The 15432-nt window shown below is 39.8% G+C and overlaps 2 protein-coding genes across 4 annotated transcripts in view; both read right to left on the bottom strand.

Annotated features, from left to right (window-relative positions):
• lipeb (lipase, hormone-sensitive b) overlaps positions 1 to 8718 on the bottom strand; it is a 33330-nt gene extending 24612 nt beyond the window's left edge. The window contains exons 1-2 of one of the 3 annotated variants that reach the window (XM_049582987.1): positions 8589 to 8693; positions 3019 to 3059 (exon numbers count right to left, since the gene is read on the bottom strand). Coding sequence is in view for 1 of the 3 variants with exons in the window: in XM_049582984.1 (XP_049438941.1) it covers positions 8589 to 8679 (91 nt within the window). In the remaining 2 variants the exon portion in view is untranslated. Of the gene's footprint in view, positions 1 to 3018; positions 3269 to 8588 lie in introns of those variants that run through there. The other 2 variants (XM_049582984.1, XM_049582986.1) reach the window with 2 other exon arrangements.
• Positions 8719 to 8913: 195 nt separating this feature from the next.
• cd79a (CD79a molecule, immunoglobulin-associated alpha) lies at positions 8914 to 14640 on the bottom strand. Its single transcript, XM_049582988.1, has 5 exons — positions 14497 to 14640; positions 13717 to 14025; positions 11237 to 11352; positions 10905 to 10967; positions 8914 to 10709 (listed from the first exon to the last, which is right to left on the bottom strand). Exons 1-5 carry the CDS (start codon positions 14534 to 14536, stop codon positions 10584 to 10586), a joined length of 654 nt encoding a protein of 217 aa, XP_049438945.1. The 5' UTR covers positions 14537 to 14640; the 3' UTR covers positions 8914 to 10583.
• Between the last annotated feature and the right edge of the window lie 792 nt (positions 14641 to 15432).

Raw genomic sequence — 15432 nt, 5'->3', positions numbered from 1 at the left:
TCTTTGTTATGGATGGATGTTAACCAATTACCTTGCAGGACTGAGGCACATTTATGGAGAGATAATAGATAATGATCAGTACAAAACGACTGTGTTAAATCATCTTTAATTTAACTATGCATACCCAATGAACATACCAAATGACATCAGTCACCCTTGGGATTAGCACACACCCATCCTCAAACTTTTTGCTATTAAAACTTCAACTAAAGAAAGCACCAAAGCAGTGGAGAAAAATAAAGAAATAAAGTAAAAACAGCACAGCACTTTCTCCTCACAGATCCCCACAGCAACATCCTAGGATGGTGCGAGGAGATTGCATATGCATGCTAAAAAGTGTACAGATTCTACAGAAGTGAAATATTGTTTTGGGGGTCAGAGAAATAATGGAGCCCTTATCGCACAATTATTCTGCTATTCCCTGCCATTCAGGAAGAGTAATGGGAGAGGCAATTTCAGTTTACTGGGAGGAATCACAACCCCGACATCTATGAAAGAGACATTTATCAGCCGGATGACTTCTAGCACACACGTATATTACATGAAAAATCTCTCAGCCATTGCCCGTCATCTCATTTTCCTGTCTTGTCTTTGCCTCTCACTTCACTTCTCTTTCACAAAGAGCTTTTTTGCCACATCCTACAAAGCAAGACACCCCTCTGTAGGCACATATTTCCATACTGGATGCCAATTTGTCAAAGTTTAGCAAGGGATAACTGAATTATATCACAAAATGTTTTGGGGTTGGCAAAACTTCACCGTCCGCTTCAGTGTAGCACTCTGCTACTGGCTTAGATTATGCTAAAAATGAATGGGGACACTGACATAACCCAATCCAGTGAGGCCTGCTGCCTCGCTTCTCCGTCCACTTGGCACTGGAAAACATGCCTCATCTGAACACACCCAACTTAACACCATATGTTACACAGTGAGGCCTTGTAACATACCAGAAATCAATGACAACACAGAAACATGTAGGCTAGTTATGTATCATATCCACTTATTAATGTCTCAATTTGTTATAATTATGTGACAACAGGAAACCCTCTGTGTATATGTGTGTGTGATGTTTCCATCAAGCCCATGATGAATGTCTCTTTGAATTTAGAAGGCATTCCCTAGCTGTGGGGTGTGAGGAAAAACCAAAACAAATCTGCAGAGCCGAATGAGCGGACTACACAAAGGAGCATTGCAGAGGGGGAGAAGTTTTCTGCTATAGTATCAAGTTCTATGTATTCCCACAAAGCTTAATAAAAGTAACTTGGGGCCTGATAACTTGTCATCGATTCAACCATGTAAAAGGAACACCGACATAAGCTCGTCTCATGACTTCAAGGAAAACTCTGCACTGAGACAGAATTTACATTGTGCTATGATATTGGACGGCAATGTCATTATCTATGATTGCAGCAAACTGTCTCCCTAAGCTGCCTCTGAACATCAAGACTAAAATTTGTGATGTCTGGTGAAACTTTCTGAGATTGATTCAATGACAGTTAATTAACATTAACGCAGTGGGCTGGGTTTAAAAGCATGTTTTTACCCAAATTACTTTTACTGGAATTCGGAGCTTACAGCTGTAAATAAGCAAATGTCCCCCATCCCAGGTTCAGTCATTCTAGTTGTTTCCTTAGTACCTGTCTCTCGAAAAAGCTTTAGGATATGTCTCTCCATGAGACAACATTACTATAGAGTGCTAATTTTAGAGAGACGTCCAAACAAAACAGAGCTGTACAGGATCATGAAAATAATGTGAATTACATTTTTTGTTTGGATGTTTTCTTATTCAAGTGACAAAGATTGCAGAAGTGTAGCAGGACAGAAGGATAGATAGTTAGAGGCACAAAATGTTAGTAAATTGGAGTTTTGCACATATATTATGTAAAAATTAACCATGTAAATTCATTATAAGATCAATGAAGGAAGCCTACTGTTCTTGCATGCATCATTTCAAAATAATTCAGCGACAAACACACAAATAACAGAACAATCCAGGGATTGTTGCTCCATCTCAAGCTTTAGCCGAGAGCCAGTGGATTACGCACCAATTGTGAATGTTCCGAACCCGACAACACAGGAAACAGTTACTTCATGTGAAAAAACTCAACTCCTCGCGTAAGCATAAAACTGGAAACACTAAGACACACACACAAAGAACATCTATAAATACACATTCATCAGTCTGCATAAGCACAAGCATCAGTGTGGCCTTGGGGGACACAATGACGGCTTTGGTCAAGCAGTCACCCAAATGCTGCAGGACCAGCAGTCAAACCAGCTTGGGCGGGCAGCCAAAATTAAAATTACATTGCTTAATTAGAGCTGGGGGTACAACTCTCTCAGCTGGGCAAGCCAATAGGCCTTATGTTGACAGAGTAAGCTAGGCGTGAACTTTATGAACCCCTGGATCAGCATAAGCTGCTCTAAAACTTGCTTAATGATAATGAAGCCAGGGCACATTATACCCTTGTCTAACTGCAGGGAGTATATCGTATGCAAATACTATGCAAATGAACACAGTTATGTGAACCAGAACAATCTTATCGAGAGCTCACTCAGAGTTTAGACATGCCATGGCCCAGTGAAGAAGACTTCACCTTTGTTTGACATATCGTCATCCTTTTATCAGTGCAACAATAAAGGTGCCACTACACAAAACTTGACTCACCTGCTGCCTTATCACCTCTGTCTTTTGCACATCAGCAAATGTTCCTCATATCCAAGTGAAGCAATGTCAGAACCAAGCAACATGTTTCACCATCATCCCTTACTGTGTTACTGACACAAGTAGCCACTGTAATCCCACTGCAACCATTAAGTTGCACCTGTTCTCGCAACATTAAAGATGGATGAGTGTAGGCATTAATAAGTCATGTACAACAACCAACACCAGCGACATTACAGACATATAATGACTCCAGCGGGGCCCACATACAGTGTGAATTGAGTGTTTGTATCAAGCTACCCACAGGCTGCTTCTGGCAAAAGCTGGAAGAGGTAAAAAGTAAAAGTGTTTACCAGCGTCTGAGTTCAAGGCTCTGTCCTTGTCTGTCTCCTCTCTTCCACGAATGCAATGAGAGCATGGAAAAGAAGAAAGAGAGAATGAGAGAAAGAGAAGGGGGGGGGGTAGGAGACAAGGTTTTCCGATTGGTTTTGTTCTCCCTCTCACTGTCTGTCACTCGCTCATCTTCACAATGTAGCTCTTCTCCTGTCAGCCTTTGTGTGTCAGCCTGTCATAGCCAATTCTGCTCAGCGGCATCGTGTTGTCCTTTGCTTTCCTCTCTGCTCATCCCTCCCATGCCTCTTTTAAAAAGGGGAAGGGAAGCTACAGACAACCCTGTCCCAGTTAACTTTCTCCTTGTGACAGTGGACTATTTTGCCATTGGCTATTCAGCTTGCAACTCCCTATGACCTTCTACCTAATTGGCAGATCACCACAGACAGACATTGGCAGGGACACAACCGAGAGATTATATGGTGATAACAATTTTTCAAATCTGCCTTTTTCCGCTCTATCGCATCCTGAGTGCTTCATTCACTTTTAATAAGATCACAAATCGATTACAAAAAGTAGGGGGGGAAAAATCAATAACTATCAATAAGTCTATTCATTCATTCTATCATTTAGGCTTTGACATCATAAAAGAATGAGTACACTATCAATCAGATCACATACTGATGGCTTAAAATGTCCTTATTTTGCCTAACCAACAGTTAAAATACTGTACAAATGAAAACAAGGGAAAAAAACTAACAATTTCCTCATTAATCTATATGTTAACATTATTGCATCAAACATTAAAGCCACTTACAATGAAGAAAAAATAGGGAGTGCTGCACTGGTTGTTCAGACTGCTGGAATCTGCACTTTGCATTGGCACTTTGCACTTTGATGCTGATTATTTTTCCTATTAATATTCATTTATTTTTATTTTTAAGGTTCCTAGAATTAGGGTTGGGTATCGTTTGGGTTTTTTCTGATACCGGTGCCGAACCGATACCTCAAAATATGAGGTTTTTTTTTTTTTTAAATGGAGGTTGAAAAGTGGCACAAATGGGCCACCTTCCAGAAGTGTGTGAGTATTTTGTATAACAGTTTTAAATTATAATAAAAACAATGTTTTTATTTATTTATTGCTGAAGCAAATTAGAAATACCTAGAAATGAATAGGTATATGAACTATATTAACAGTTTTAAAATATAATAAAAAACATTTAACAAATTAACATTACAATAATATTAACTCTATTAAATGTCTGGTCTCCCCCCTTCACGCTTAAGCTGTCCTATCAATTAAAGGTGTTTTGTTTTCGGTCCAGTAGGTTTCGGTTGTATAGGTACCAGTTCCATATAAACACAGACTTTCGGTACCCAACCCTACCTAGAATCTGCCCATTATGTCATGTTATGTGTTGTTGTCCATCATTGTTTTGTGTGTTGTATGTTTTGTGTATTTTCCTGGCTGCAAATCTATTTCCCTGAAAGGGACAATAAAGATACTTTGACTTTGACTTTGACTGGGTTAAGGCACTGTGTGGTTAACTGTAAAAAATCAGATGCTCGTCAGGGATAGAGCAAATAGTTACATAATGATAGATAACAAGACTGGCCCGCCCACTCGGTGTAAAAGTCCAGGTACAGGCAGACACTCTGACTGTATTTAAAAATCCTTTGAGTGCCTCAGATGCATTTTTGGACTGCCTGCCTATACCATGGACTTTTACAGTGAGTGAGCTGGCCAGTCGCTGTTTCTTATCTTTACTAAAGCCACTTAATTTCTTTGCATGATAATAATTTTGAACTACTATCTTTTCATAGCACCTGGGTTAGACTTCTGTTTTGAACAATATCTATGTCGCACCTTTAAACATAAATTTGTTGTTTGTGTATGCAGCTGAAATGTTCTGCATGTGTGCCAGCTGTTAAGAAATAATCTTTGGCAATGAAAGCTGAGCATGGACAGCGTGTGCGAACAAAAATAGAGGGATACAGTGTAATTCAGGGAAGATATTCAGGGGGGAAATGTGCCCTTAGTTTAGACTTCTTGGCTGATATCACAGATGTCAGTCCCATAACTCAAGGAATTGAGACATGACCCTTCACCCACCCGCAGAAATACAGACACGAAAACACACCCAGGAACACTGAGTCACAGACACCACGAAGAGCAAGTCCCACTTGTTGCTCTTATTGTCTGTTACTGCGTGTCATGAAAGGCATTTAGACATGTTGTAATGGGAAATGAGTATTAATGATAAAATGAATGATGGAGGAACTACTTCAGTTTCAGAGTCCTGCTATTGTGTATGTTGGCTCGTTGTCACATTTTTATGACTTGCTGGGAAATTTCACAGTACATGACTATAATTACTGTTATCAGTAGCACGTGTGCTTTCCTTACAGTGATAAATAAACATGTCTGCAGGGGAAAAGGTCTATCCCCTGCAAGATGAAACCTGTGAATTAAGAAAGTTGGTGAAAAGTGAGGCCATGACACATTGAACAAATGACAGGTATTTGGCATGGATCTCTTTAAGTTGTTGTTTTAATTTCTTAGCAATGCTAGACTGGGTATTTCCGGCCATTTTCTCGGTTTTGTCATACACCTATCTATACTGACGTGTCCAAGACTTTCCACCTGTATTTCATTATTGTCTTTTAGTACATACAATGACCAAAAAAAAAAAAAATCAAACACTTTGTTTCTGGGCCCATTTTTCACAGGGTTAAGATCTAAGACTTTTGTGTACTCAATAGAAATACTTATCTTAAATTTTGGTTGCAAAATTGTGAAAATCCATGTTAGTGAGCACTTTTCCTTTTCAAAGATAATCCATCCACTTGACAAAAGTGGGCCAACAACCTGATCAACTCTCTGAAGATGTGTCACTGCACGATTCAAATGATGGTTACACCAGATACTGACCCTGACTGAAAAATGCATTTTGATGTTTTTCCCTTGGGATGTGGCGCACAACAGGGAGACGCTGTGTCACCATCGTTTGCATTTAGCATCGAACCACTGCCCTAGTTAATAAGAATAAATACCCTCATACAGGGAATCACTGATAAAGCTGGTACTTTCTGCAGATGATATCTTATTATTTTTAGAAAACCCCATTACCCCTGTCCCCACCCTTCTACGTAACCTTAAGGAGTATGGTATAGTGTCAGGGTACAAGGTAAATACGAATAAATCTGAAGCCATGATGACAGCTGGGGAATGGCCTTCCCAACTAGATGATGTGGTCTCTTTCAGAAGATCCAAACAGGGATTTAGATATCTTGGTGTAACTTTGACAGCTAAAAATACACAACTATTTTCCTCACATTTTGATAAATTAAAGTTGCCTTGTTCCTTGTCATTTATTGGCAGGATAGAGTCAGTGAGAATTAATATTTTACCAAGGTTACTTTTCTATTTCAGTCTCTCCCTGTTATACCACAATCTACGCTTGAAGTGTTAGAAAAACAAATATCTACATTTATCTGGCAAAGGCAACCAAGAGTTCGGCTGAAAATACTGATGTCAACAAAAGGGAATGAAGGTCTGGGGTTGCCCAACCTGAACAACAGGGCAGCCCAGCTTCGAGCAGTGGTGTCCTGGGATGTGAAGAACTTAAATACCGGGTGGGTTTCCATTGAACTAACTGCTTACCTGGAACATCACTATCTATACTTCCATTTCTTAGCCAAAAACTGCAAAAAAATTAATAATATACGGATCAAAAACACTTTGAAGGTCTGGAATTCAGCCCAAAGCAACTAAAGGGAGCTATAGCTCTTTATGTAGTTCCAATCTCTTCACTGCATAGTGAAGTATGTCCTTTATTGTTTCGACATTCCTGCCAAAAAAAGCAACTTTTGTACCAAAATAAAAAGCAACCAGTTGTTCTTGTTTGGAAATACCTGCTTGTTCAGCTAGAAGTTAGAAGCAAGTTGATCCCTTCCACAAGGAAAACTGTGAGCTCCTAACAGTCTAGTTTAATGTCGAGCTACTTCTTAATGTCAGTATGATTAACTGTGCCAATCTTGTTTAGTCCATTTCTAAGTGATGGCACTCCTGTGTTTCTCTTATCAGGCCTAAACAGACACAATCAATATGTTTGAAAAGTCTGTCTAAATGTGAGTCAAAGGATATGAGAACACAGTGGTCGTTCCTTGAAGTGGAACTCACTGTCACATTACAATGCGCTCTTCCCTCTCTGCAAGTAGAAAGTCTCAACATCCTTCTAATATTGAGACCAGACAGTGTTAGGCCTTTTATGTGTTTTCTTCTACAAGATAAGGTATCTAGTAAGTCTTTTTGAACGTGGCCAGATATCTGATACTCCACAAAATGTCATGTAGTGTCTATAGGAAGCGGGCTTTAAAAATAGTAAACTTTGAGCAGTCTACAGGCGAAAGGAAGTGCCAGCAGCGGGGGCTCTGTAGTGTCGTGTTCAAGAGGCTTTGACCCTTCTCCCAGACGGAGCACCTTCATACACACAAGGCCAAACTGAACAACAGGAAACAAGCAACAATGAGCCTCCACACCCCCTCCAAGTGGGACACACAGGGCTCCCCTTGAGTTTTATAATACAGCGCGTTCAATGAAAGAGAAAATAATAAATTTGATCTTGAGCGGAACGCAACAAATAAGATTAGGTAAAAACTCCTCTAATCCCATTACACAGTTCTAAGTCTATTATAAATGAACCATTCATAAAAAGCCAGGTGACGTTTTTATTACTGGAGCACAGACACAGACATTGCATGGCACATTTTGGGCTTCTGACAAAGCTAAGGAAGCCTTTTGACTCTAGTTCTGGGCAGGTTAGATTGTTCCGGTTAGTGAGACAGCGGCCTAGTCAACATCAGGGCAACAGAGGGAGTTTGTTTAGTCATAACAGCAGATCCACAGTGCCCCAGGCAGGCAGCGTCCTGTAAAGTCTGCTACCTTCTGCCCATTAGTCACCATATGTTTCCCTGCCCTCATGCCACACAGGCTGAACTGATGACGGCTTCACCAGTGACCCTCTCAATTCGGTTAATCGATTTATGCTGGGGAGGTTAATCCAGTTACACTCCATCCCTTCCCCTCCCCTCTTGTTTATGTTTGGAGTACCTGTTCAGATAGGTCCTGTCCGTATCAGCGGCTGAAACTAAAGGCACACATGGTGAAAACGTGAATACAAACACACGCTAGGAGCTACACACAGTGATGACGTTACTACTACTGCTAGAACTAACACGACTAATGCAGCTGTGACCTGGGGATGCTCGTAACTATGGATATGGCAGCAAAGGAGGCTGACCGGTCACTTCTATCATGACGGCTTTTAAACACTCTACACACAGATTTCAGTAGTGCCTCCTCGTGTAAGTGTCACACAACAATCGCAGGACCTACGCAGCTGATACAGACCAAGCGGCTTAAATGCTAGTTGTTCATTTCGGCTACCCGAGGCCAGCTAACGGTCATGCTAATCAAAGCTAGCGGGAGGTGACGTCTCGGGAAAGTCAAAAAAGAGGGGACGTTAATGAAGGGACAAGAGACAGGGTTGGGGGGGCTGTGACGACGTCGGCGTGACACAGACAAACTCACCCACTGGACCCTCTTTGTGTTTGGACGAGCGTCTTCCATTCACACCTTTCTCAAATCTGCTACTCCCACCACTCTTCTTGTTCGACGCCATCTTCACCCACTCTGTTTACGCACCGCCTCTCTCACATCTCCGTTACATACCTACCTGCGGGCGACAGGCCCCGCCCACACCCAAAATGGAAGCCAATGAATGACTGCGCTGCGGTCCAGTAGCCAATCACGACGCTAGAAAATATATAACTGCCCGCCCCCGTCCTTCCGCCCGCCCCGTCAGTGCAGATTATACTGAATGGGCATTATGTTTGTGGATGAATTACACAAGACGTTGCTGGATTTATTTATTTCTTCACACAACTTTACTCTTTAAACACCCACAGAAATAGCTGAAAGCAAATACACTGTCAAACAACATTAAATCTTAAGTAAAATGCAAGAAATTAATTATAGATTTTTTAGTTACAAAAATTAAATAAACTGACAGCAAAACAATCTCACCACCAGCCCAACTCAGAAGCTGTTCTGGAGCTTTCACACAATCTTCCTCAGCAGATAGAGCTGCTTGGTTGTTATGGCTTGTTATGAAACTTAGGTGCTGACTTTTTTTAAGCATAGGTGTAGGTGAAACATCCCCCTCCATATTTGAACATGTGCATTTACTCCCCCTTAATAAATACATAAAAGAAGCTGAAGAATTTTAGTGGACAAAATTAAGAAATGGCACCAACTGGGGCAAAAAAGAAAATCACCAGAATGCAGTTATTAAAGCTCATTTCCCACTGCACAAAACACCTGCTAACATCTGGCTTTTGTATGTAATGGGAAAGGGGGAAAGGTTACATTCACACCCGCGTCAAATGACTCTAGTACTCACAGGTATTTATCAGCCCTGGCTTACCAGAGTGATACAATGACCTGCCACACATGACACTGTCCATTTCCACCCAAGCAGTGCTCCAACATCGTTCCAAATTAGTCTGCACCGAGTTTGAGATAGAGACTAACTAAGTAAGACATAAAAAGAAGTAACCACTGTAGCATTTTCACTGGCTTCCATGCTGCTTTCTATTGTGTACCAACCATTTCCGGCCTGTCTGTGATGTTGAACATGACACACACTCGTCTGCTGCAGAGCTGAGTGTAGAGTGTATCGAGTGTATCAGAGTGTATCGCCTATTTTTGTGGGTTTTCAAATATTTAAATAGGCCATATACATGCAAGACTTTTAGTGGAAAAGGGGTTTAAGTGTTTGATGCCCAGTATTTTCTGGTTGAGCACCCCAAAGCCCCTATTTCAGTTGCGTCCCTTCCAATGTTGAAATACAACCTATGCCTTTGACTTCAAGGACTTCTCATCCGTGTTGGCTTGAATTTGAGTCTAATGCCATGACTAGGGGCGACTCTATTTGCACAGGAAGATCATGTGTTACCTTAGCAAGCTCTGAACTGGTAGTGAGTGCAGGGCTGCAGCTACTGTTTGAGGACACAGGAGACATGTCCTCTATCGTTTCTCTGTTTGTTTTGCTTTGCTCTGTTGAGGAATTTGGGCTCATGAAGGGTAGTTTCTAATTAATCATTTTAGGTTATACTCATAAAAAGACAGACATGATTATTTTCTATAGACTCTTTAAAATGGTACAATTTTGAGTAGACAACACACTTAACATAAGGCTGTATGTCTCTTCAAAATTATCTTGGACTTCTGCTCTTAATATTTCTATAATCCTGGCTATGGCCCTGACTGCGGGGACCCAGTGGTGAGATTGCTCCGTCAACTGCTGTTTCCAAGGTCAAAAAACAATGCTCAGTCTGAAATTAAACACGCTGTTTGATCAATATGTTATCAGATGCTGAAACTGTACCTGCAGGCTATGTACAAAACTGCGCAGTGAAGAATGAACCTGCTATTCAGATATCACACAGATAGACGTCAGCTCTCAAAATACACTCAAAACACTCTCTCTTTCTCCTTCCCCTTTCTCATTCTCTCCACTTTCCTTCAGGGTTTCTCCAGCTGGATTTGCTCCTCTTCCTCCTTAACATTGCCCACATCCTGGTACGGGCCATGTGCCTGGGACCGCTCGATCTGATCATATGTGGACCAACACTCATCCAGATTCAGCCCCTGGTGTGAGAGATAAGGGAGACAGAAATTGAGTACACACACAAAAATCAATTAAACATACTCATGTGAAATCGATTAGTGCAAGATAAGACGTTCATTCATATCTTTGTTCCTGCGTTCAGCAATGTGACTTGCACAAGTGTTTACCACATGCCATGACGTGTGTCTGACTCTGAGAAGATCGGACTTATTTACCTGGTATATGTTTTCCTCTTCCTTCTTCACTTTCTTCTTCTCCAGTTGGTTCAGTCTCTTTGACTGTGAGGGGAAAGCAGAAGTTATTTGAGTTGTGAAATGACACAACTTCCCACGGAAGAAAGGCAAAAAAGGAGAAACTTATAGCTGCGTGTGAACAATCAGAGCAGAGCTGTCTCACAGAAAGCAATAATTTCTGTTGGGTCAACATGAATGAGAGCTACATTTTGTTAACCACTGCTTCAGCATTAATGCGGCGAGTCAGGGGTAAGCTATCTGACAAGTCAGTGCATGGTAATGTACACACGGTTATAACACAGTGACCTCCTGACCTTGAGGAGAAGGGTGCAAGACGGCACAAGCACACAGAGGAGCAGTAAGATTCCCTCAGCCATCAGGATCTTGTTTTTGGTGCTCTCTTCTATGTTTATTGTCTTCTCCAGGTACTCTGGGCAAACACACAAAGTTCAAAGGTGAAACGAATGACACATACATGTTTTCAATGGTAGGCTGTAACTAAGTACATTAACTCAAGTGCTGTACTTTAGTCCAAACTGGAGTTAGACTATCAGTGTTTTACATAAGTAGTTTCTTTTTGTGCCACTGTCTAATTGTACTCCACTACAAAACATTACTATACACACTATACAAAACAGTAGTATCATGTAACAAAGCACTCAAGTACTGTACTTAAGGACAAGTTAAGGGTACTTGTACTTCACTTAATGATTTTCATTTTATGCTACTTTACACTTTCACCACTGGGAACTTTAGTCACTAGTTACTTAGTTTATTTTTTATTTTCTTTCAATAATCTTAAATTGCAAATTGGTTATAACATATTGTTATTGGTTGGGCCATCCAGCAGTATATAGAGTAAATTAAATTAGGTCCACCTTTACCAGCTTCAGCGTTAAAGTAATGAATACATTAATGTTTCAATAATTATAATTAAATAATATATATTATTCTGAAATGGGCCATTCTGCATGATTAGCACTTTTACTTTTGGTATTTAAAGTATATTTTGATGCTAATACTTTTCTACTTTTACTTAAGATTTCACTTTCACTCGCAACAGATATTTCTACACTGTCGCACTGTTGTAAAGAACACAAAACCCCTGAAGGGTTTATAAAATATGTTTTCTTATGTATTATACTGTTTATACAAGCAACACTGAAACGTAGTTTGTTTAAGTAATTTTTCATGACAACATTACATGGTTCCAGTGTCACAGATGTCAGGGTTTGCTGCTTTTCCTTTTAATTATTTCAATAATTTAATTTTTTCACAAATCAAACAATCATTTAATTTATCAATGGACAAAATAATCACAAATCAGCCCATAATGAAAATAATAATTAGCTGCAGTTTGATACAAAGTAGTCAAAACATGAGCTCCACTCCACTTGGAATCCATTCATGGGATAGATAAAAGCCATATTCTAAACCCTCACTTTCTAGTAAGTCATATTTATTTATTTATTTATTTACATCTTGTAGCCAATCACAAAAGGAGGCCCTGATTAGGCCTTCATCTTCTGCAACTGCGAGTTCCTTTGCTCCACCTCAACCAGCAGCTACAGTAAAATCCTGCTTCTAGATGGATGCATGAGTCGTAATAATTTAATGACATAATAACAGTCACAGCTTTCTACATTAGTACTTCTACTTTTAATAATTTGAGTACATTTTCCAGATTATACCTATACAATTTTCTTAAATATCATTTTCAATAAAAGGCTTTTTGTAACACAACGATCTTATTTTATTTAATTCTATTTCTATGTTTTTTAAATGTTTGTTTCTGTGCGGATACAACTTAATATTTTAAGTAATGGATTGTCTGTCTTTTTTTTTATATGGCAGCCATAATTTAATGTGTGTTTCGTAATTTCTCATTTTAGTGTCTGTTTTTTCTTTTTTTTTTTTTTCTCTCTGAAAACTTGTTGAGGTGTTCGCCCTCAAACTGGCCTCTCATTGTGATGCATTGCTGTCACCCACCTGCATTCACTTATCAGTCAGGATTGGGTGACATCCCCTACCAAGTTAATAAAATGTTTGCTTGACCCCTGTCCACCCTTTTGCACCCTGATGAAGACCTTAGGGTCAAAACCGGTCGTTGTTTTTAATGTTAGCAGCCATGTTTTTTGAGTAAAGGCTTTTTAAATGAATTCAAGTGCATTTGTTCCTGCTCCACGCATGAGTGCCTGGAGTTCATTTTTTCTACCTAAAGGGCTTTGAATATTTTTAAACTGTGGTATTAATACTTTAAATGATCTGAATACTTTCTCCACTAGGCTACTGTGTGTTTTATTAGCAGGTAAGACATCAGGCTAACTAAACATTTATGTAACAGACTTATTTGGAAACACAACTGCACTATGTAGTATGAAGAACCCAGTCTAATCTATATAAAATAGATGAATAAAGAATTGATAGGTAAGGGTAATGGTGTTCTCATATATCTCAGATAATGCACATAATCCCCCAGTGGTTGTTTTACATTTCCTCATCTGCCATCTGTGTTCAATGAGATTATGAAGCAAAATAGCATTTCAGTGTGCAGATGCCTGTATACATTAGCCTGACTGCAACTTGATCTAATCTCGGTGCTATTTAAAGTAAATGACCGGGCAGCAGACTGTAATAAGATGTAAAGATTAACCAAGCTGCAGTATTGAACGATGCTGCCACTCACACAGCTCCTGGATGGACTAATGTTAACAGGATTTATGGCTTATGAGGTGTTAGCACTGCTCAGATCTGCTTGACTCCATCTCACTCCATCACACACACGAACACTCACTGAAGACCTGCAGGTAGGTGCCATGGGAGAAGACAGCCTTCCCCAGAACACACTGGTACAGTCCAGAGTCTTTCAGCTGGACTCGCTCAAAGGTTATGGAGCCACATGTAGAGATACCGGATTCCTTGCCGATAGCCACACGGTCTGAAGCAGTCACATTTTCGACAGTCTTGGCAGTGCGTTTGATCCAAGTGTGTTCCCCTTGACCCGTTGAAGTAAAACAGCACTTCAGCACAGCTCGGTGATGAACCTCCACCCTCACGTATGGATTGTCCGGCTTAAAAATTACCTTACTCTGAGCAGTACCCACTGTGGAGGAAGCAGCTGTTATTTAATGTTTTGCGCATTTGTTTTAAACTTGTTCATCATTTGATTTTAACACAACATTTGCCAGATTATCTAATTATGATTGCATATATTGTAATAGCATAGCCTGCATTTACAATGGACATATAAGGTCTTAAAGTTAACTTACAAAACTAATAAAAATGAGCTGTAGATGTGTAGCATAATTAACCAAACCTAACAGAGCAAAAACACAGCATGATAGCACAGCACAGGAGATGTGGCTCACTGAAGCAGAACTTAAAGGAACTAAATGTGAAAAAATACGTTATATAGAGTAAAAACATATACTTATACTAGCTTTAATATACAGACTTGCTTATTTTCTATCAAACCCAGAGGAGTATTGCATCTACAAAAATATAAACTATTGTTTACACACTTAATGAGTATTTCAGTCAATATGCTATCTTAAAATAAATTGATGTGACTCACCGACAAAGCTGAAGAGGAGAAAGTTTGTAAGTGTGCCCATTGCGCTCACAAATATTTGATCCAGAGATCAAAAAGCGTACTGAAATATCATAAAGGAAAACTACTTGTACAAAACTGTTCCCAGTCTTCACTGTTATGGTACTAAGACACCGGTATTTTTTTTTTAGTCAGGATTTACACTTGAATGATTTTGGACTGCCCCACATTTGCATTACAGTTTTATCTGCATGCATTTAGAAAACAGATCATGATGGTTCCTCATCGGTGCTTTGGTGTGGCTTGAGGTGCTATATAGCATCACAGCCACACAAAGAACTTTTGAGGCCCCTTTATGATTCTTTAGAGGTTCCCTACTGTTCCTTTCCCCAGTAAACTAAACTTAACTAAGCTGAAGAACAAGCAGGGGAGCTTTGAAGTCTGGCTCTTCAGCTTATTTTAGCTAGCACTACACTAAAAAGCCTACAAACAGTGTATTTCCAGAGGATAACAAATTAAAGGAGTGTGCACGGAAATTTTCCAGGTTTGAAAAGGTAGCATGTTGTGTTTGCATTTAGTACAGCATTCTGAATCTCTAAAGCCAACATTTTGTAAGAAATGATTAATAATCATTCATATCTTAAGTAAAAGTGTCATTTAGAAGCATACTGACTTATCCATGGTTATTTGGCATCATTCAGGGGTCCCCTCAGAAGTTTAAAGACAATACAGTACTATATGGTCTCTAATGATTCTACATAGCAGTGTGTGACAAAGGTGAGGTATAGCACCTTTGAAAGGTGAGCCACAGAATTGCGTTTGGGTACTGTTTAGCACTATTTTAAAGCAATATGGTGCTAATGGGTCCGTATAGCACAGTTTGACAAAGGTGCAATAGAGCACATACTACGAACAGGTTGTTGTGACTGTCACTGTACTGTTTAGTTCCATTTTTAAGAG

This window comes from Epinephelus fuscoguttatus, linkage group LG8, assembly GCF_011397635.1.
Source record: "Epinephelus fuscoguttatus linkage group LG8, E.fuscoguttatus.final_Chr_v1".
In the NCBI taxonomy this organism is placed as follows: Eukaryota; Metazoa; Chordata; class Actinopteri; order Perciformes; family Serranidae; genus Epinephelus; species Epinephelus fuscoguttatus.
This window is presented reverse-complemented; position numbering and strand designations above follow the sequence as displayed.

Coding starts and splice junctions, on each gene's coding strand:
- cd79a (XM_049582988.1), bottom strand. CDS start 14,536: ATGGGCACACTTACAAACTTTCTCCTCTTCAGCTTTGTCG. Junction 11,353..13,716: donor CACCTACCTGCAGGTCTTCA/GTGAGTGTTCGT, acceptor GTGTTTGCCCAG/AGTACCTGGAGAAGACAATA. Junction 10,968..11,236: donor CTTGCACCCTTCTCCTCAAG/GTCAGGAGGTCA, acceptor TTCCCCTCACAG/TCAAAGAGACTGAACCAACT.